The following is a 23,202-nucleotide window of genomic DNA, read 5'->3' on the forward strand; positions in this document are numbered from 1 at the left end:
TATTTACTCATTGTGGCTCAAGACAAATATAAGGATCTTCTGACAGAGTAGGAGGGTGGAGGAGCTTTACACACTACCCACCTGCACTCAAATCCTGTACGAATTCAATGGTTGTTCCAGTCCTTCTTTAGACATTTTTAAATTTTAAAGGACAAAAGGTTTGTGTACATGTAGGAATAATAGTAGGAAATACTGAAAACAAAGACAATATGGAATAAGAAATGAATAGTAAATATGTGTGAATAACAGATAAGAAAAGGAAATAAAAACAAAAGAATGTTAGACGAAAGGTTATATGAACTGCACTGAACGCATACAGAAGTCTTGTCTTTCCAGAAACTAGTTACAACAATGGAAAGTCTGGGTGCTTTTAATTTACTATACAGCAATGAATTAAATAGTATTTGATAGAAATAAGTTGGAAGTACTGTAAAATGAATATCACGAAAGAAAGGAAAGGAATTAAAAATTTACAGTAATGCAATGAAAAGGTAGAGGGAAATCATAAAGCAAAAATGTAACTAAATTATAATTATTTAATGAAATAATAAAAATAGCAAACTATTAATAATTTGGGATTGTGAATACAATAGAATTTAGTAGTTATTTTGTCATAGATGAATTAAGAGTTTATTAAGGAAAGGTTGCAAAAATAGTAGTTCATTTTTGCTACACTACCAGTAATACTACACATAGCACAGTAAGTGAACTACGTGAAATTAATGTGCATGTAGCGAATTATGTTGTTTGTAGGCTGTCTTTAGTTGGCAAGGGGAATAATTACTCAATTGACCCTAAGGCAGCAATATTTTGCAGCTTTTCCAGTGGTCTCTGTTACCTACCTGTAACTCCGGCTGTATAGTATAGTATTTCTGAAATATAAAAATTTTCAATTATTTTATGTGAATTTGGTCTTCCTGTTAAAGTGATATTGAAATTCAGCAGAAGTAAAACCGGTAAACTGCTATTGATTAAAGAAAGAAAATAAATTTATCTATAAAACTTTGGTCCATGACTATGGACAGACAGCAGATAAAAGATAATTTAGGCTTGTACAGTATAACAGTATCACAGATTGGAGTTAATTCTCCTGTAAAAATAAAAGATTTAGGAAATATACATAACATTTAGAATTTTTTATTGTTGAGACATTATTTCATAATACAGTACAAGAATTTCTCTAGAATGTATCCTACATTCACAAGACGACAACGTGAAGATTGGAAGGTTCTCTCTGACATGGAAAGTATCCCTACATTCTCAGTTCTACATCTAACTTAAAGAGAGCACCTTTTTATGAAGATCATGGCAGTTCTGATGCAGTACCAACCAAACTACTTCAAAAAGCAATTTTTGGTGGGACATAATGCAATAACCTTGTTAAAGCATCCCTAATTAACTTATTTCTATCACATTACCTGTGAGACTAGAAAACCTACCTCTACTTCAAAGGCTTCATGCCTTACACATTATAAGTAACAAAATTCAGGAGACCACAACATTGTCTTCCACGCTGGAAGCTGAAAGTGACCATGTATTCTGCAGACATGCCAGTCCCATTAAGAGAAAACTGGCTGTAATCCTCTTGGCTTGCATAGACCAAGGAAATACACTAGGAAGACTACAGGATAACAAAGACTAGAAATGGAATAAGGGTATGAAAAAATTTCCTGAAATGTCTTAAGGAAGGATTATGGAATGCAGGAATCACAAGGATTGGGAAATAAGGGACAGGACCATCCACTTGTACAAACAAAGCCTATATTGCCTCAGTTATGGCTGAGCCACTTCACATCCCTGACCATTCTCCTTTCCTTATACAGTAAATGAAATCTGTGCTGCGCACATTCTTATATTTATACAGTATCTTTAAAATCACCTGAGGTTCAAATTGTTTATGTGGGCAGATTGATAAAACAATAAATATGCAGCAGAAGTCTTTACTGACGTTCTCAACTTGGTGATGTTTTGATCATCACATCTGTACCAGAATTTGCTGTCATAAGTTTTGCAGAAACTGGTGTAATGTCCAGCATTCAGACTTCCATAGTGATTTGATACGCCACATAGATTATACTGAGTGGAACCCCTTTTTGTTGATGTGGCATGTTCTACCAAACTTAGATTTTCTAAAGGGAAGTCTACATAATTTTGCTTTTTCCTTGCAGAGATGTTATAATCAAACCGATTTAAATGCAGGACTAACACAGGGGGCAGTTTTCTGATGTCAGATTTACGAGTGCCTTTTCCTTGAGTTTTACACCTTGGACACTTGTAATCAATGCAGCTATCCATATAAGTCTTCTGGAGTAGGTCTGCCAGAGTACAACCCCCACTAAAAGGTAATGATAATGACATAATCGTAAAAGGTTCATAGGAAAGGGGTTCATAATGGCAAGTATTACAAATTATCCTGTGTCGATTTTCTCCCTGGAAAAGTGAGCATATAACAGATGACTCATTATTTTCCACATCTTGCAACAAGCGATCTTGAGTATCTTGCATGACCGGCATAGTTCCTCCTCTTAGGTCCTCGTGCAACCAGCTTAATAGGAATAAAAGGAACTCATGAGAATCATGTTGCCGTGATCCCCGAAAAGGAAAGTGAAGATTACCAATTGCAGATTTCAGATCCTGCAATGCAATGGGACTATAATTTCCATTGTTCATTGCCTTTAGTGCAGCTCCTACTTCCCTAGCCAGGGTGCCTCCATATTTACTCAGGGAATAAATATCCTTATGGTATGTACCTTCTGTAAAATATTTCACTATAGGTACTACACAGTTGAGACACTGCATTATAGAATTCATGTAACAGGTATTTCCGAGATTCAGAAGTCCAGGTATTTTCTGGGTGACATTATGAGGAGAGGGTGTATTAGTTTCAAATCTGTGGAGACCTTTAAGGTATGAGACTTTTTTCAAATTTGTCTTTTTAGCTTTACTTATTTCTGCCTCCCTAAAGCCTTCAAACATATTTGTCCCTTCCTCCTGCCTTAATATGGAGCACCTCTGCTTGTTTAATCTCCATGCTTTTCTTATTGCCAACTCTTCAAAACCATAAAAATTTCCAGCTTCAATGCAAGCAACCTTTTCTGGATTGGTTTCCTCTGTTGGTTGGCAATCATATCTTGCAGAGAAATTAGAAATGGGGTAGTCCAAGCTTTTCATCCTTTTTCCCATGCTTCTTCAAATGAAATAAATTTTACAGGTACATGCATAGCAAAGTAACATATAAATATATAAAATTCATCAACCTGGTTAGGTACATTATAAGAATATTATTCAGTTATGGTCACAAGAATGTTAAAAATAGTACATTCTTGAATTACCTTGATTCAGTTTATCAGTAATTAATGCTGAAAAGAAAATACTGATTAATTCAAATTGATTTCCAATTAAATATAAAAAGTTATTTTCCACTTGGAGGAATCTTTCTATCAATTTAATTTTACCATCAAAACTGACTTGGTCATTGAGATTAAAAACAAAAGGAAAATACTTTTCAGAGGTAGAGCCGATAATAAAAATTACGCAGTCCACTTAAGACATCGAGTGTCCTGGTGAGTACTGAGACATTTCACTGTACAATAACGAGAGCCACATGGTATGCATGTATAAGGAGCTGGGAACCCACACACAGCACATAAATGACGCTCGGGTAGTTTCGATGGTGGGGCTTGAACTGTGAGATAATTTGGACCTTCAGGACAAATAGCTTGCTCCTCCTCCAAAAGAATTGGGAAGTTCTTACGGAATCTGAAAAGATAATATAAAATTGTTTAAAGTAGTCAAATTCAGTATAGTAACAAAAGAGTAAATTTTTATTGTGAAATTTGTATCTTAACCAGAAAGAAAAACACCACTGTATTTAAAATTGGCCTAAAGCCTAACACTAAACTTTCCAAGTGGTTTGTGCCTTAAATACATTTTCTATCTACCACGGCACTTCCCCCAAAATCATTTTATTAATGATTTAGCATAAGTCAAGTGTGGAAATAAAGAGCATAGGTTTAAAATGGCAATGCAGATTATCTTTATCTTAAATATCCTTTTCATGGTAGCTGATTGTTCTACTTATTTCAAATCCAGACTTTCATCTTTAATTTCAAATGTCATATCAAAGTCTAATTTTTATGAAACAGAATTTTGTAATCTTCTGACCATAAAACAATAAAAATTCTCCAAACCTTTGCTTAAAATATTCTGTACTTCTTGTTCGCCTTTTACGGTCTTTATTCTTATTTCCATCTAATGACTCTTCAAACTTTGGAGCCTTCTTGCTCATAACAAGATTAGCATGTGGATCATCATGGAAATTATCTTGTTCCAAGGCCTCCAAAGCTTTCCTGACACGGCGACGCCTTGCGGCTTCATCCAATATACGGCGCTGTGGTCCATCTTTAAGTCGACCTGAAAAAGCAAGTAAATGGCAGTAATCAAAATCAAAAGGCCACGTGTTTAAAATTTGATAATAATAAAATTAGCCGATATTATTTGAGTTGGAATTTAACCAGCATACAGCTAAGGTAATGCATGAACCTAATGATTGTATACTTTACTAACACCTCAGTTCTTGCAACCAAATTTTGTTCTCGATGTTTCCTAACATACAAAAATAATGTTTTTTTTTCTAAATCCTAGCTAGTATAAAAAGGAGGTACAGTAATCTAAAATTGAATAATGTGCAGTGAAACCTCAGAGGTCAAACTTACTTAGTTTTGGAAGACTACTAACAGTTTATTTTACCCATGTGAATAAATGTAAATTGGACTACTGTACAGTCATACACCAACCTATGTTGACCGAGTCTTTATTTTCTTTTTGACATCATCCATTGCTCAGACAGTATCTATAACATTAACAACTCTTCCAGAAGGCTAAAATCACTGCCAGATCTATGCTCAAACATCCTTTATAATGTTTACAATGATTCCAGAAGGCTAAAATTACTGCAAGAACTTTGCTTAATTCTTTCTAAGAGACCTGATGTGAAGTGACTTTTAATGGAGATTAGACATTGGCCCTAAAAATAGACATACATCCCTTATACAGTACATGAAAAAGTATGCATGAAGTACTTACAACCAGCTATTGTAAAAACCAGATACCCATATAAATGAGCTTTCATGTCAAGTACTGTCCACTACAGTACTTTATTATATAGTATTTGAATGAAATTTAAGGTACAGTAAGAATGAGATAGAAAGAATACAATCTTTCAGTTCAATAAACTTTTATATTAACATGAACCCCCTTCTATGGTGAAATATTTTTCGAGCATTCATGGAGTACAGAACCACCACACAAGACTACTGCATAATACACAAGGTACAGTAGATTAAGTTGGTATGTGTGCCATGCTACCAACCTTCCTTTTCAGCTCTTATAACATTTAATACAACTGAGTATCTAGGTGCAGACATTTGGATACAATGCACTTACATTGTGCACTTTGTCTCCCTCTCAAATTAGATGATAAAACTTTGGTTTTTGAAAACAAGTGTACAATACTGTACAGTAATACTATAAAACATTTTGATTGGCACAGAAATTACAGTAGATGAAAAAGTTACTACACGGCAAGACCATCCAGGGTTATTTATAAGGACACCAGCTAACAGTTTCTCACTTATCAAATTCAATAATTTCTCCACTTATTTAAGTGGCTTATTTCTGTTTTGCTGGGGCTACTGCTCCTCCCTTTTTATTTTTTTGGGTATGGTACATATTGTGAATTTTGCCATGCCATACAGCTTTGCTAGATCAAGCACACACCACTCTCAGACTTTGAAAGGATCTCTTCTAAATTCTATCGTGGCTTTTACAATTTTTCTTTTTTTGCTTATCATTACCATTAAGATTTTAGGGCCAATTGTGTATCTTTATGCAAAACAACCAAAAACTATGACAGCAAGGTTGTTTGGGTGTGCATAAGAAGACAGCAAAAAAGCTACTAAATTTAAAGGAGTCAACAGTACTAGAGAGACCCCGCCCTTTTTTTTGAGCGGTGTTATGCTGCTGGTTATACGTGTACTGTACTCTTACAATTTACAGTACATTGTCATTGTTGTTTGACCAAAAATAAGTTCTATAATCGAGAAAAAAATTCTCAAAAACTTTGTTTGAAGAGGATTTGTTCGAGATTGAGGGTTCGACCTCTGAAGTTCCACTATACTTCAGTGTTACTTTTATCAGTTTTAGGTATCCAATCTCTGGTAGAGAAAAATATTTAGATCACTCACATACTGGTATAATTAATGTTGTAATACCAAAACAATCCAACAAGCCAAGAAATAACACTTGCTTTAAAAATAGTTTTTAAATTTTAATTTTTGACAATTACTTCAAATCAATATATATCAAATTATACGTTGCAATGTTCAAATTAAAGTACAGTACAGTACTCAAATGTATACAGCCAAAAATAAACCGAAAACAAGATTATATTAACCCTTTGAGCACTAATCCTTTTTTTTTATGACATTTTACTCAATTCCTTTTAGCACAAAACCTATTGATAATAGGACTTTACAACTATTTCTATCACACGGTTGAATAAATCTTCCATTAATATGTTATTTTCATTAGTAAAATAAATTTTTGAATATACTTACCCGATGATCATGTAGCTGTCAACTCCGTTGCCCGACAGAAATCTACGGTCGGGATACGCCAGCGATCGCTATCCAGGTGGGGGTGTACTCAACAGCGCCATCTGTGGTCAGGTACTCAAGTACTTCTTGTCAACAAGAACTCAATTTTCTCCTCGGTCCACTGGTTCTCTATGGGGAGGAAGGGCGGGTTCTTTAATTCATGATCATCGGGTAAGTATATTCAAAAATTTATTTTACTAATGAAAATAACATTTTTCAATATTAATCTTACCCGATGATCATGTAGCTGATTCACACCCAGGGTGGTGGGTGGAGACCAGCATACATGTTAACAAAGAAGCTAAGTATCCCGTATTTCATTTTATTAGTTATTCAAAATAACAAACATAAAATAAATAAGTACCTGGTAAGGAAGGCGACTTGAACCATTACTCTGCCTTTATTAAGTACGTCTTCCTTACTGAGCCTAGCGGTCCTCTTAGGATGCTGAACGACTCTTAGGTGCTGAAGTATAAAGGGCTGCAACCCATACTAAAGGACCTCATCACAACCTCTAACCTAGGCGCTTCTCAAGAAAGAATTGACCACCCGCCAAATCAACCAGGATGCGGAAGGCTTCTTAGCCGACCGTACAACCCAAAGAACAATAAAAAGTATTCAAGAGAAAGGTTAAAAAGGTTATGGGATTATGGGAATGTAGTGGCTGAGCCCTCACCTACTACTGCACTCGCTGCTACGAATGGTCCCAGGGTGTAGCAGTTCTCGTAAAGAGACTGGACATCTTTGAGATAGAATGATGCGAACACTGACTTGCTTCTCCAATAGGTTGCATCCATAACACTCTGCAGAGAACGGTTCTGTTTGAAGGCCACTGAAGTAGCCACAGCTCTCACTTCATGTGTCCTTAACTTCAGCAAAGCAAGGTCTTCTTCCTTCAGATGAGAATATGCTTCTCTAATCAGAAGCCTGATGTAGTAAGAAACTGCGTTCTTAGACATTGGTAGAGAAGGCTTCTTGATAGCACACCATAAGGCTTCTGATTGTCCTCGTAATGGTTTTGACCTTCTTAGATAGTACCTAAGAGCTCTAACTGGGCAAAGTACTCTCTCCAGTTCGTTCCCCACCAAGTTGGACAGGCTTGGGATCTCGAACGACTTAGGCCAAGGACGGGAAGGAAGCTCGTTTTTAGCCAAAAAACCGAGCTGCAAGGAACATGTAGCCGTTTCAGATGTGAAACCTATGTTCCTGCTGAAGGCGTGGATCTCACTTACTCTTTTAGCTGTTGCTAAGCACACGAGGAAAAGAGTTTTTAATGTGAGGTCCTTAAAAGAGGCTGATTGGAGTGGTTCAAATCTTGATGACATAAGGAACCTTAGGACCACGTCTAGATTCCAGCCTGGAGTGGACAACCGACGTTCCTTTGAGGTCTCAAAAGACCTAAGGAGGTCCTGTAGATCTTTGTTGGTGGAAAGATCCAAGCCTCTGTGGCGGAAAACCGCTGCCAACATACTTCTGTAACCCTTGATCGTAGGAGCTGATAGGGATCTTACGTTCCTTAGATGTGACAGGAAGTCAGCAATCTGGGTTACAGTGGTACTGGTTGAGGAAACTGCATTGGCCTTGCACCAGCTTCGGAAGACTTCCCATTTAGACTGATAGACTCTGAGAGTGGATGTCCTCCTTGCTCTGGCAATCGCTCTGGCTGCCTCCTTCGAAAAGCCTCTAGCTCTTGAGAGTCTTTCGATAGTCTGAAGGCAGTCAGACGAAGAGCGTGGAGGTTTGGGTGTACCTTCTTTACGTGAGGTTGACGCAGAAGGTCCACTCTTAGAGGAAGAGTCCTGGGAACGTCGACCAGCCATTGCAGTACCTCTGTGAACCATTCTCTCGCGGGCCAGAGGGGAGCAACCAACGTCAGCCGTGTCCCTTTGTGAGAGGCGAACTTCTGAAGTACCCTGTTGACAATCTTGAACGGCGGGAATGCATACAGGTCGAGATGGGACCAATCCAGCAGAAAGGCATCCACGTGAACTGCTGCTGGGTCTGGAATCGGAGAACAATACAACGGGAGCCTCTTGGTCATCGAGGTAGCGAACAGATCTATGGTTGGCTGACCCCACAGGTCCCAAAGTCTGCTGCAAACATTCTTGTGAAGGGTCCACTCTGTGGGGATGACCTGACCCTTCCGGCTGAGGCGATCTGCCATGACATTCATATCGCCCTGAATGAACCTCGTTACCAGCGTGAGCTTTCGATCTTTTGACCAAATGAGGAGGTCCCTTGCGATCTCGAACAACTTCCTCGAATGAGTCCCTCCCTGCTTGGAGATGTAAGCCAAGGCTGTGGTGTTGTCGGAGTTCACCTCCACCACCTTGTTTAGCTGGAGGGACTTGAAGTTTATCAAGGCCAGATGAACCGCCAACAACTCCTTGCAATTGATGTGAAGTGTCCTTTGCTCCTGATTCCATGTTCCCGAGCATTCCTGTCCGTCCAGTGTCGCACCCCAGCCCGTGTCTGATGCGTCCGAGAAGAGACGGTGGTCGGGGGTCTGAACAGCCAAAGGTAGACCTTCCTTGAGAAGAATGCTGTTCTTCCACCACGTTAGAGTAGACCTCATCTCTTCGGAAACAGGAACTGAGACCGTCTCTAGCGTCATGTCCTTTATCCAGTGAGCAGCTAGATGATACTGAAGGGGGCGGAGGTGGAGTCTCCCTAACTCGATGAACAGGGCCAGCGATGAAAGTGTCCCTGTTAGACTCATCCACTGCCTGACTGAGCATCGGTTCCTTCTCAGCATGCTCTGGATGCATTCTAGGGCTTGGTTGATCCTTGGGGCCGACGGAAAAGCCCGAAAAGCTCGACTCTGAATCTCCATACCCAGGTAGACAATGGTCTGGGATGGGACGAGCTGGGACTTCTCTAAATTGACCAGGAGGCCCAGTTCCTTGGTCAGATCCATAGTCCATCTGAGATTCTCCAGACAGCGACGACTTGTGGGAGCTCTTAAAAGCCAGTCGTCTAAATAGAGGGAGGCTCTGATGTCTGCCAAGTGAAGGAATTTCGCAATATTCCTCATCAGTCTGGTAAACACAAGAGGTGCCGTGCTTAGGCCAAAGCACAGGGCTTGGAACTGGTACACAACCTTTCCAAAAACGAATCTTAGGAAAGGTTGGGAGTCTGGATGGATGGGGACGTGAAAGTATGCGTCTTTCAGGTCTAACGAGACCATCCAGTCCTCCTGCCTGACCGCTGCTAGGACCGACTTCGTCGTCTCCATCGTGAACGTCTGCTTGGTGACAAAAGCATTGAGAGCACTGACGTCCAGCACCGGTCTCCAACCTCCTGTCTTCTTGGCTACCAGGAAGAGACGGTTGTAAAAGCCCGGGGATTGATGATCCCGGACTATGACCACCGCTTCTTTTTGTAGCAAGAGCGACACCTCTTGTTGCAACGCTAGCCTCTTGTCCTTCTCCTTGTAGTTGGGAGAGAGGTTGATGGGAGATGTAGCTAGAGGGGGATTGCGGCAGAACGGAATTCTGTATCCCTCCCTTAGCCACTTCACAGACTGAGCGTCTGCACCTCTGCTCTCCCAAGCTTGCCAGAAGGTCTTGAGTCTGGCTCCTACTGCTGTCTGGAGAGGAAGGCAGTCAAAACTTGCCTTTTGCGGACTTGGAACCCTTCTTAGACTTGCCACGGTGACTGTCTGCACGGGTACCTCCTCTGCTGGAGGTTCTGCCACGAAAGGGCGGGATGAACCTAGAAGCAGGTGTATCAACTGCTGCAGGGCGGAAGGGTCTAGGCACGGAAGGTAAGGTTTTAGCCTTACGTGCAGAAGAAGCCATCAGATCATGAGTATCCTTCTGGATAAGTGAGGCAGCCATCCCCTTAATCAACTCCTTCGGAAACAGACACTTGGAGAGAGGAGCAAACAACAACTCTGACTTCTGGCAAGGAGTGATACCAGCAGATAAGAAGGAGCAAAGATGTTCTCTCTTCTTGAGGACTCCTGATACATATGAAGCCGCAAGTTCACCAGACCCATCCCGAATTGCCTTGTCCATGCTAGACATGATCAGCATGGCCGAGTCCTTATCTGAAGGGGAAGTCTTCCTGCTTAAGGCTCCCAAACACCAATCGAGGAAGTTGAATATCTCGAAGGCACGAAAGACTCCCTTCAACAGATGATCTAAATTGGAAAAGGACCAGCAGATCTTCGAACGTCTCATAGCCAACCTGCGGGGAGAGTCAACCAGACTTGAGAAGTCGGCCTGGGCAGAGGCAGGAACCCCCAAGCCAGGTTCCTCTCCCGTGGCATACCAGACGCTCGACTTAGAAGCAAGCTTGGGAGGAGGAAACACAAAAGAGGTCCTTCCCAGTTGCTTCTTGGAATGCAACCAGTCCCCCATAACCCTCAAAGCTCTCCTAGATGATCTGGCGAGAACAAGCTTGGTGAAGGCAGGCGCAGCAGACTGCATGCCCAGAGCAAACTCGGAGGGAGGAGAACGAGGGGTTGCAGACACAAAATGCTCAGGATACAAGTCCCTGAACAAGGCAAGGACTTTGCGAAAGTCTAAGGAGGGTGGCGAAGACTTGTGTCCTTCAACATCAGAGTGAGGTTCATCCAGATGAGCAGCTTCATCATCCGATACATCATCATCCGAAAGTTGAGTTGTGAGTGGCAAAGGCAGAGTAGCAAGCTGAACGGCTGAATCCTGCAGAACGGGTGCATGCGTACCTGCGGATCCAACATCATGCCTCTGCTGGTCAGTCTGCGAGCTGGCAACAACAAAAGCAGAGGGCTGGTGTGTGGGAGGGGCTGCGGTGGGCTGAGGAGCATGCGGTATGGTATGCAGAGCATGCTGTAAGGTATGCGGCTCATGCTGCATGGTATGCGGAGCATGCTGTAAGGTATGCAGAGCATGCTGCATGGGCTGAGGAGAAAGCCGCATAGTGCTGGAACGCGTCTGGCAGGGAGGACTGCGCATCGGTGGAGGAGCTCTCACAGGTGGGGTGTGGGAGCAGGCAGCCGCAGTATCTGCTGAGCGCACAACCTCTGCGGGTTGTAGGTTAACAGGAGAGGTGTTAACTTTCTCGGCATGATACTCCTGCATGAATGCCGCAAGCTGAGACTGCATAGTCTGCAGCATGGACCACTTAGGGTCTACTGTGGTTGGAGCAACAACAGACGGAGCAGTAGCCTGTTGAGGGACCACTCTACCTCTCTTGGGAGGTGTGCAGTCATCAGATGACTGTGGCGAGTCCGAACTGACCCAGTGGCTACACCTGGGCCGTTGGACTAGCTCGGAAGGGACCTTACGTTTGAGCGGTCGTGAGACCTTGGTCCACCGTTTCCTCCTGGAAACTTCTTCCACAGACGAGGAATGTAAGGGCTCATTCGTCTGTATGTGGATGGGACGATCCTTAACAGATACGTCCGCAACCACTGAGGATACATCCGTGCGCCGATCAAGGCCTGCCGAACCCTTTGGTCCTTCGACATTGCTTCTCACCTGGGCTTGGGAGCTTGCAAGAGGTCCCAGACTGGGAGGACGATTGGCACGCACAGATGTACCCTCATGCGCAACACTGACACTGACACTATGCACATCACTAGCACTAACACTTCCCACTGCACTCTTCGCTTTCAGCTCTCTGACATCTGCCAAGAGCTGATTGCGGTCACTAACCAACGACTCCACCTTCTCACCGAGAGCCTGAATGGCACGCAACATATCAGCCATTGCAGGCTGAGCACTCGTAGCAGGTTCGGGAGTCACCACCACAGGGGAAGGAAAAGGTTGAGGGGCATGGGGAGAGGAAAAATCCACAGAGCGAGAAGAACTCCTCCTATCTCTCTCCTTCTCTAACCTACGTGCATATCTAAGGAATTCGTTAAAATCGAATTCCGAAAGCCCAGCACATTCCCCACATCGATCTTCCAATTGACAGGATTTACCCCTACAATTGGAACATACGGTGTGAGGATCTATAGAGGCCTTCGGAAGACGCCTAGTACAAGTCCTAACACTACACTGCCTGTATTTAGGAACTTGGGAATGGTCAGACATCTTGAATTTAGAAGTAGTCAAGGGGGAATTCCAAAATTACCCAATAAATCAAATTAATACCAAAAGCTTGCTAAGCTAAGGATAAAGCTTCCTGAACAGCGAAGGCTAAACTTTAGAGCAAATACATCACCAAATCGTGAACAAAAGACTCCAAAATCAACAGCGTATCCAAGTAGGTCTTGCCGGCGGCACGACAGAGGAAAAATTGAGTTCTTGATGACAAGAAGTACTTGAGTACCTGACCACAGATGGCGCTGTTGAGTACACCCCCACCTGGATAGCGATCGCTGGCGTATCCCGACCGTAGATTTCTGTCGGGCAACGGAGTTGACAGCTACATGATCATCGGGTAAGATTAATATTGAAAAATGACAAATTCGAAGATAATTTGTATTTTTCCTAACCATACAAACCTTAGCTATTTACAAAGGGTATTACTTTTAGCGTAGCTGAAATGGCGAGCCATTAGAATTTAACGAGGGTGTATTACCCCCGCGCTAGTTAGCGGGGGGGTAGGGGAGTGGTAGCTAGCTACCCCTCCTCCCCCTCACACACAGGTGAATACTCACTTTCACTTAGAGGTAGGACTTGTCTTGGGGGACAGGGCTGGCGGGCAAATATGTGTAAATAGCTAAGGTTTGTATGGTTAGGAAAAATACAAATTATCTTCGAATTTGTCATTTGTTCCGTAACCGAAATACAAACCACGCTATTTACAAAGGGTGACTTATCCCTTAGGAAGGGTGGAAAGTCCCCAGCCATACTGGCTTTGGCTTTACCCGGGGACTCAGAATCCGAGTGAGTTGCACTCGAGAAAAGGAGTCCCTGCACCTCACAAGTTCCTTGCACCGCAAGGAACCATGTGGCCTACGTAAGCTTGTGTGTGAAGGAAGAAGTGTGACCCGTCTTAGGCAGTTGACCTGGAGTTCCAGAAGGAACTCTGGGTTAGGACGTTCCCAATACCACCTCGTCAGGGTATGGGGGACGCGACAGTATTGACTCAATACTCGGAACACAAGGAAGCATGGTTTACCTGCAGAGGTTCGAGGTCAGCTATGCAGAGACCAGGATGCTGCTTCCCCGTAGAGGGGATGATGAAGAAAGAAGTAAGGGCCAGACATACTTCTTTCGTTCATGCAGACTAAAACCTGATAACAATGCCCTCAACCTTCTGCTACCTGTCCAAAAAGGAGCCTGAGGTTAGACCAGCTGTTGTGTAGCCACCACAGAGCGATAGAAAACGTATCGAGACTCCTGTGGGTCACGCCCTGCAGGAAGCGGGCTGCGAAGGTCATCAGACGCTTCCAGACTCCAGCTTGTAGCACCTGCGTCACAGAGTAGTATTACTCGAAGGCGAGGGACGTTGCGATGTATCCAACATCGTGCTGTAGGGCGACGTGACGGGGGAGGGTCTGAAGACAGGTCGAGATGAATGTCCTTGAGTCCGGGCTGAAGAGGTATACTGGTGACTCTCCCCCCATGTCCTCCTTGTGTTCCCAAATCGGCTGCAACTGAGGCCAAACTGCAGCTGTTCCCAGCGCTAACCTCTCGATTCCTGTACTGGCAAGAAAGAGAAGGTCTTGGGACATCAGACACAGAATGGAGACTCAAAATCTTGAATGAATCGGACCGAAGGGTCGGGACCCTCAGATTCTGAGTCTAGCCAACAACTCAGGAGCGAGCCTGAATGTTGCCTTCCCCTCTTCCTTAGAAAGGGGGGGAGTAGTAAGAGACCAAGAAGATTGCTTACACACTGGCCGTGGCCAGAGTGAGCAGAAGACCCAAGGCGGAATACAATCCGAGGCCTGTCGTAAAAGGGTCTTGAGAAGATCTCTTAAAGGACTAAAAGTCCGAGCCATGCTCCAAGTTGGAGGTCTTCCTCCGACTAGGGCAGGGACGATCGTAGCTTCGCATGAGCGAGAATAGATCCAGCGGGCAGGAAAAAGTTATTCCTTTAAGCCTGAAGGTCAGGGAAAGGCTGAGCGACAGGCTTCGTTGCCAAGAGCGGAAAGGAGTTTCCTCCCGCCGAAAGGCAATAAGACCGTTATTGCTGGAGAAGAGGCCTCACGGGAAGAGGTATATCTCCCACGGCACCAACCACCTTAGACTCTTCACTTTGCCTGGGAGACCCCTGTGGATGACTATCGCAGATGACGCGACCTCCGTACCGCGACTGTAGCGGGTTGTCTCTTCTAGAGGAGGAAGCGTAGTGTCTCCAGGCATGAAGCCGAAGCGACGCCCCGGTTCGGGAGAGATGTCGCAGTGTGGTTGCTTGAGTAGCCTGCGCCGTGGGAGAAGCTCTCCCGGGAGTTCCGTCAGGGGAAGCAGAGGGTCCAGAAACCGTTCTGCGCATAGTCCCAGTGGAGCTCTCCCATTGAAAGGTTGACAGACAACCTGGTTTTGTTGAGACCCATTGTCCGCAGACAAAAAGGAGGGAAGACGCAGGCGTCGAAGTTGTCCCACCATCACCGGAATGCATCTTGCCAGAGTCTCGGGGGAAAACTAGCGGAAGCTTGAGGTTCCAAGCTGTCGCGATCAGGTCCCCCAGATCAGCACTTGCTGGTTACCCAAGGTCAAAGACCCCTAGGTACACTCTCTCTATGAGGCTCTGCTTGGATAGTCTGAGAGAAACATTCCCCTGCCTGGAATGAGAGAGCCGATGGTGGAATTGAGAGAATCTCAATCATCCCGGTATCTCTACTGCAAGATGTGAAGGTGTGAAAATGCGTCCCCTGCTGGTTAGCATGAAGTCGACACGCAACGGGGCGACTTGGCAGGAGCGGTAGGACTGAAGAGGGGCCAGACTAAGGCCCTTAAGCCTGCCTGAATGATGGAGAGGTATCCTTCAGGTCTTGACCATAGGCCTGGACCGGAACATGCCCCCCCCCCTTTCCTTTGACGAGTCCGAGAACCGCATCAAGAATGTGGGGAAAGGACGAGAATATCCACTACCATCAAGAGGCTCCATAGGTCAACACCCATTGCAGGTTTAATAGTTCCGCTGGTCCCATAGGGCCAGGGAGTCCGGTTAAACATTGCCTGAAGCCACCGGAACTTGGATCGCCCCACATGGAACTTATCCTGAGGCGACCGTTCGGACTATAAACGGGTCAATGAGGAAAGAAGAACTAGGAAACGTTCCAAGGTAGGGCTGAAAACTCTGCTTGACTGAGAACAGGTACTGCGACTCTCCTCAGTCTTGCCACAGTCAACCGAAAGGAAGGCTCGGAGGATGTGGTAACAGAATCTGGCGTCCCCAGGTGGTCACCCATCCAAGTGCCGACGTTGCTTAACCTCGCTGGACGGACGAGAAGCGGGGTTTCCAACGTGGTAAGGCGGTTGACTCAATATCATGGCCAGATACTCCAGATGTTGAGGCAGAGGAAGAGAAGGCTCCAAGCAAAATACCATGAGCCCACACTCATGGTCAGCATTCGGAAGCTTTTCCCGGCGCTGAAGAAGGTCGAAACCCGAGCCTACCGGAGTTGACCAGCCCTCCAAACAGCAGAGGAGGCGGAAGTCTGCACCTGAGCGGCCAAGAGGAAGGCAGGGAGAGTTCTCTGGGGAAACAAACCTGCTATGCCACGGCGGGATAGCCACACTGCATCATAAGCAGGAATACTTGCAGTTTAGGCTGAATTCGACGAGCACCCTGGAAGATGGATGGAATGGAAACTGAAAGTACCCGTCCTTCCGATCCAGGGTTAAAGGAGTCCTGTCGCCTCGTTACCAGTCTGATCGATTCTGCTGGTCTACGCTGGCCGAAGTTTGTTCGACAAACTTGATCAGGGCTGAGAGGTCGACTATGGACATCCCCTCTCAGATCCTTCCTTACAAGAAAGGATCGACTGAGGGGGCCGGGGGTGAAGCCGTCGATGATCCTAAGGAAGACCTTCGCCTAAGGTATGGATCATTCTGCCCAACCGGGCAACTCTGCTGATGCTATGGCATAGAGGTTCAGAGACACTGAATTCGCTGACAGAGACGGCAGGCGCGATATCCTTGGCTACTCACAGAGATTGTGCGGGAATGGGCATCGGGAAGCTGTCATTCGGATGAGTAACCTTAAGCATCCTCCCAGCGAAAAAACCTGCAATCCTAGAGTTCGTGAACTCCTTTTAGGACTATGCCCCCCCGGGGGAGTCTCCCGTGCCATCTGTTCCTGACAGGAGGAAACTGCAATTGGACACCTTGTCCCAGTTGTCGTAGCCGATAACTTAGGCCGACGTGGTTGAAAGAAAAGGGAGCTGGAGCCCTGCAGAGTCTGGAAGAAAGCGCCTTGGAGGAGTGAAACCGGAAGTCGATTTACTCCGCACAGCAGATGTTTAAGTCTCTGTCCTTGGGCAAAGACAAAACTCTTCTCAAGGATGGAAGGGTGTCTGAGGTCGTTGACCTCCACAGATGAGACACCCGAAGGAAGCCTTCAGTCAGTGCGTCCAGATGGTAAAACATCGAGCTTGTCCGCAAGTAGATACTTAACGACGAAAGGCCAAGGTGCCTGAGCTCGAGAGGAGGAAAGTACCCTTGATCTTCCTGTAGCTTCCTTGAACCAAACCTCGGGCCGTAACCGAGGAGGGAAAGAACCTGGTAAGCTCCCAGAGGAAGAGGTAAGCAGTCACCCCTTGTCCGATGGAGAAATCTTCAACGGAAAGCCCCCCCGCCAAAAATCCTTCCAGGGCGGGAGAAGGAGAGAGTACTCGTGCAGGAGAGGGGACCCTCGAGACCGACCTCTTGGGAACCAACTTCGCCCTGGGGGAAGTCACCACGAAGTCCACTCCTCTCTTTCTCTTCAGCGTAGGAGAGACAGCCGCTGGTTTGTTACCCTGGCCGGTGAGTGCTGGTTTCATAACCCTCATTAACGCCCGTGCCAGCGGATCAAACCATGTCTGCTGCTCCAAGGACACAGAGTCCGAAATCCTCGCTAAGGTGAAAGGGATCGGGCGATCCTTTGGAGAGGACACGACGGTTCCTGCCTGAAAAGAAGGTGGGAAGAATGCTGTACTGACCTGTCTTCGTCCTGCACTACCAACCTGTGCTTGGATGGAGGTGATCCCGAGTGCCGCCTAGGAGCACGCGTCCCTGCTGCTACCACCGGCTGTGGAACTCGCCGCGAACTATGGTCGCGCGAGGGCGAACGGTCGCGCAAAGGCGAGTGGTCGCGCGGGGCGCGCAGGCGAGCGGTCGCGAGGGCGCGCAGGCGAGCGATCGCGCGGGCGCGCAGGCGAGCGATCGCGCGGGGCGCGCCGGCGAGCGATCGCGCGGGGCGCGCAGGCGAGCGATCGCGCGGGGCGCGCAGGCGAGCGATCGCGCGGGCGCGCAGGGGAATGGGCGTGACGGCGAGGGATCGTGCTGCCGCGTAGGTGAAGAAGATCGCTGGCGGTAAGCGATGGCGAGCAGCATGTGTAGGTGAATGATCGCGTGATAGGGTGCGATGGTGATCAGCATCCGCAAGAGGGCGAGCGTTCAGGGTTGTGCGATGAGGAGCAGCATGCGTAAGCGGGCTATCGTGCAGGGTTGTGCGATGGCGAGCAGCATGCGCAGGTGAATGATCGCGTGAAAGGGTGCGATGGTGATCAGCATCTGCAGGAGGGCGATCGTTCAGGGTGGTGCGATGAGGAGCAGCATGCGTAAGCGGGCAATCGTTCAGGGTTGTGCGATGGCGAGCAGCATGCGCAGGTGAATGATCGCGTGAAAGGGTGCGATGGTGATCAGCATCTGCAGGAGGGCGATCGTTCAGGGTTGTGCGATGAGGAGCAGCATGCGTAAGCGGGCAATCGTTCAGGGTTGTGCGATGGCGAGCAGCATGCGCAGGTGAATGATCGCGTGAAAGGGTGCGATGGTGATCAGCATCTGCAGGAGGGCGATCGTTCAGGGTGGTGCGATGAGGAGCAGCATGCGTAAGCGGGCAATCGTTCAGGGTTGTGCGATGGCGAGCAGCATCTGCAGTTGAGGGTCGCGCGATGGCGGTCAGCATCTGCAGTTGAGGGTCGCGCGATGGCGGTCAGCATCTGCAGTTGAGGGTCGCGCGATGGCGGTCAGCATCTGCAGTTGAGGGTCGCGCGATGGCGGTCAGCATCTGCAGTTGAGGGTCGCGCGATGGCGGTCAGCATCTGCAGTTGAGGGTCGCGCGATGGCGGTCAGCATCTGCAGTTGAGGGTCGCGCGATGGCGGTCAGCGTCTGCAGTTGAGGGTCGCGCGATGGCGGTCAGCATCTGCAGTTGAGGGTCGCGCGATGGCGATCAGCATCCGCAGTTGAGCTAGTAGCTGGCGAACCATGTTCCTTCAGAAGTGTTGGAGAACGTTGGCGTGCCAGCTGTAACACACGTGGGCGATCTGGAGATCGCTGGCGAGCTGATGATCGCTGACGAGCTGACGATCGCTGGCGAGCTGATGATCGCTGACGAGCTGATGATCGCTGACGAGCTGATGATCGCTGACGAGCAGAAGGCTACGCGTGGAAGCCTGCGCAAAGAAGAAGAGTCCTTGACCCCGACCTGAACCGAAGTTCTAGATCGCGAGGGCGAACGTGGGCGCACAGGGCACGTAACAGGAACCACAGGGAAGATCATCTTGAAAGCGCTGACGAACAGGAGAGCGCTGACGAACAGAAGGGCGCGCAGGGAAACCCTGACACGCAAGGGAAGAACCCCCGTGGGGGCAACCCTTTGCCCCGAAGGGATCGTTGTCCGCCGGGAGACTGATGTCCGTCGGAAGACCGCTGTCCGTCGGGAAGACCGTTGTCCGTCGGGAAGACCGTTGTCCGTCGGGAAGACCGTTGCCCGTCGGAAGACGAGATTAGACTGCTGTCCATCTGCACCAAGACGGAAGATCGAGAAAAAGAAGTTGTAGGCTGCAAACGGAGAGTCAAAAAGGCGCCTCAAGCACCCTTATAGGGAGATGAGAGGCCCTTACGACGAGGCGGACGGAGGGCCTTACGGCGAGGGAGGCCAACAGCAACAGCAACAGAAGAAACCTCCGAAGAGGAGTCTCTATGAGTGTACTCTCTCGCGAACGAAAGAGAAACACTTCGTGGAAGAGACTGGTCAGCCAGTGACCTAAGAGGGGCAATCCTCCGAAGAGGAGCTCCTGCAGTTGCCCAGCCCCTTGAGCGAAACTGCAGGTGCGACCGCTCAGCACCAAGAGCATAGTCGCACGAAAAAAAGGCAAGAGAAGAACCCCCCAAAAGAGGAAAAGCTCAAGCCTGGACAGGAAAAAACTTCCCTCGGAAGGAAAGTTATCCGCCCAAGGAGGCAAGCCTCCTGACTGTTCTAAAATGAACTGGAGAGCTGTCCGTCGACACGGGAGTACTACCAGTAGAAGGAGACACGCCCCTGACGACAATACAAGGGGGGAGGCAGCAACAGCCGAATCCCCAGGACTCAACCAGACAGCTCACACCGTTGCTATATTACAGAAACGAACTAGATCGGTAACTGTAAAAAAATAAAACAAATAATATTAGTACACATTCATTCCCCCGGGAAGGCTCCGAAGAGGAATCCCGAGGAAAAGGAACAAGAATTACACAACAGGCACGTGCCCTCACAACCACTTAAACTCGCGGAAGGAGAGCTGTAACCAAAACAGAATTATAACAATTATAATTATGTAACTATGTAATTATGTAATTTAAAAATGAATGAACACTAAAGAAAAAACGAAAACCCCGAAAGGAATCGTTCTACAAGCTGAAAAATTAACAACTACAATTAGATTCATAAACTAATTGAGACAAAATGTACGGCGTAGCAACCCCACCCACACGGGAAGGAAGCTACAAGGGCGTAGTAAAACATAGTAAAAGGGTGAACGACCTCAAGAGAGAGAGAGAGAGAAAGACCGAAGTCAAACTCGATCGCAACCCATAAAATTAGGCCGTGGTGGCCTAACTGCCGAGGCCTCCACGTAGATATCGTACACTACACACACACATCTGAAAAGGAAACTTACTTATTTCTATACTCAAATATATATACAAACATGAAAACATGTTTACATATATATTGAGTAAAAGAAAAGTAAGCGATTAAGTAAAGACAAAACAGACAATGGCTGCCAAGCGAGGACCAAGACAGAGACGTCTGTCACAGTCCGAGCCAAAAGTGAAAGTGGGTATTCACCTGTGTGTGAGGGGGAGGAGGGGTAGCTAGCTACCACTCCCCTACCCCCCCGCTAACTAGCGCGGGGGTAATACACCCTCGTTAAATTCTAATGGCTCGCCATTTCAGCTACGCTAAAAGTAATACCCTTTGTAAATAGCGTGGTTTGTATTTCGGTTACGGAACAAATATAACTTTACATATTTAGTAAAATTTTCACGTGTAAATAATAAAAGAAAAGTAAAAACTGGTATCAACTGGCCGTAAAACATGTCCAAGGATGCGAAAGGGAATAAAATTATCTGGACGTAAAATATATTCAATGGCACTTAAAACGTCAAATATGAAAATATTAATCAAACAAGAGGCAAAGGAGTATTCTCTCACTAAAGGAAGGCGACTCTTCAACCCTTCCCAAAGAACACTCAAAATAGGATCAGTGGTCACATCACCAAATATCACTTCCCAAGAACCAAGCCCGAGAAGATCATGTCGGAGCCACAGAGAGTTTGTGTTCAACCACGTAAAAAGAAAGAGCTACATAACTTCTTCGGTACCAACAGTGGAACGCAAAGAATCCTACTTGGCCTTTTTATTCATCTTATCAAACTCCCCCCTTCAGAAGAGACCATGAATGGCACTAACAAAGGGAGACAATAGCAAAACACAAACAATTGGGACGAACAGCAAACTTTGACAGGACTCTGCTATATTGTTTCTCTCCCTTACCAGGCCACACACTCATTTCTTGAGTTTACATTTGGTAAAATGCACATGCACAGCAAGGAAAGTAAAAGAAAGATTAACAAGATGGAATTTTAAGAGCTAGGAAGACTACACGCAAACTATTTGCAGTCAAAGTCAAAAGTGACTAACCTAGTTGACTGACTGGTGGGAGGGGCTTCTTTGCATATTCCTATTTAAAGGTCGGAAAGTTTGCTTTCCCTTTAGAACAAATAGAAATCTCCCCAGAATTTTGCCTCAGAAAAAAATATCAAACTCCCCAAAGTAACAATAAATCCCACAGTTGTAAACTAACCTGATTCACGAGTAGTCATTGTCCCTTTAAGACCTCAAGTTGCTCTCCTAAGTGCAAGACACTTCATGCTGGTTATCAGACTCATTCTGAAAGAGATGTATTTGTATTAGAAATCAAATATATTTTTTTTTATCTTTTAGGACTTCAATAAAGTTGTGATACCAATTATATTTGTTGGAAGGATCCTAAAATGATTATTAACCCTTTTACCCCCGGGCTCTTTGGAAATTTCCAACCCTTAACCCCCAAGTGGTTATTTTTTCCTCAGCACATTTTGCAGTATATATTTTTCAAATTGCTCTAACAGCCTTAATTTTTGTCATAGAGAGGTCAGATTAGTCTCATTCTCTTGGAAAATGCCTGAATTTTTTCAAAAAATTATAAAAAATATGAAAAAAAATATTTTTATAGCATTTTTTTGCAAGGACGTACCGGTACATCCATGGGGGTAAAGGGATGAGTTTTATGAAACGTACCAGTACGTCCTTTGGGGGTAAAAGGGTTAAATGGTTGGCAACTTAAAAACATTAGGAGATACAAACAAAAATCCAACTGAGAATAACTAAAATAAATACTGTTAAATCATTTAATACGGTAAGCAAAACAACACTTGTAAAAACCTGATATCTATTTCATATAAAACCTGACTATTTGTTGACTTTTGTTGCTGGAGATCATAGGCATGGGATTAAGGTTAGGCCTACCCTAGACCAAATTTAACAAAATTGGACTTTCAAACAATTCAACTTACAAACAGATTCTTGGAACCAATTAAGTTTGAAAGTTGAGGACTTATATACCACAAAACATAATCCAAAATTTATTTTAGATTCAGAAATTAAAATCTTACATTTCACTTATAACCATTCACGGGTAGATATCGAAGAAGTAAATTATCTATTAAAAACATATGCAAAGCAGTGATAACATTGCTTGAGAATTTTTGCTACTGTCTTGGATAAATGATACCAGATACTGTATAGGAAACTTGCTTACATGATAGGAGAGGTTTAACAGAAATAAAGAAGAAATATCATAACTATACAAATGCGAGTCCTCTACATAGGAGAAAGATAACAGTAAAGATCGGGATGTGGCAATTGAAAACTTATAACAAGGTGTTAACGACCAACAGGTAATTACCAGCCAGTAGCAAGGAGGCAACTCCCCTCCTGCTGGCTCATTAAAAACTCACTTAGCAGCTGGGACTTCCTGGGGGTTGGGTGTTGGCAGAAAAGTTTGTATAGTTTGGAAAAAAGCAAATCACATAAAAAAAATTGGCATTTGTTCCAAGACAAATACAAACCATCATCCTTTACATAGCTCACCCTTAAGCGGAAGTCCCTCTTCCAAGCGGCTGGAACACTTACTCCCGGAGCTCA

The 23,202-nt window shown here is 45.5% G+C and overlaps 2 protein-coding genes across 3 annotated transcripts in view; both read right to left on the reverse strand.

Moving 5' to 3' along the window:
• Window positions 1–530: 530 nt before the first annotated feature.
• Window positions 531–23,202, reverse strand: part of LOC137654444 (zinc finger HIT domain-containing protein 1-like) — a 36,560-nt gene continuing 13,888 nt past the window's right edge. Inside the window, exons 2-5 of one of the 2 annotated variants that reach the window (XM_068388067.1) lie at window positions 21,821–21,906; window positions 4,191–4,413; window positions 3,503–3,759; window positions 531–872 (exon numbers count right to left, since the gene is read on the reverse strand). In XM_068388067.1, the coding sequence (XP_068244168.1) occupies window positions 3,531–3,759; window positions 4,191–4,413; window positions 21,821–21,839 (471 nt within the window). In that variant the 5' untranslated portion in view covers window positions 21,840–21,906 and the 3' untranslated portion in view covers window positions 531–872; window positions 3,503–3,530. Of the gene's footprint in view, window positions 873–3,502; window positions 3,760–4,190; window positions 4,414–21,820; window positions 21,907–23,202 lie in introns of those variants that run through there. The other variant, XM_068388069.1, reaches the window with a different exon arrangement.
• LOC137654443 (ubiquitin carboxyl-terminal hydrolase 50-like) lies at window positions 1,124–3,185 on the reverse strand. The gene has a single exon (XM_068388066.1). It carries the CDS (start codon window positions 3,181–3,183, stop codon window positions 1,876–1,878), a length of 1,308 nt encoding a protein of 435 aa, XP_068244167.1. The 5' UTR covers window positions 3,184–3,185; the 3' UTR covers window positions 1,124–1,875.

The sequence above is a fragment of the Palaemon carinicauda genome, chromosome 15 (assembly GCF_036898095.1).
Source record: "Palaemon carinicauda isolate YSFRI2023 chromosome 15, ASM3689809v2, whole genome shotgun sequence".
In the NCBI taxonomy this organism is placed as follows: Eukaryota; Metazoa; Arthropoda; class Malacostraca; order Decapoda; family Palaemonidae; genus Palaemon; species Palaemon carinicauda.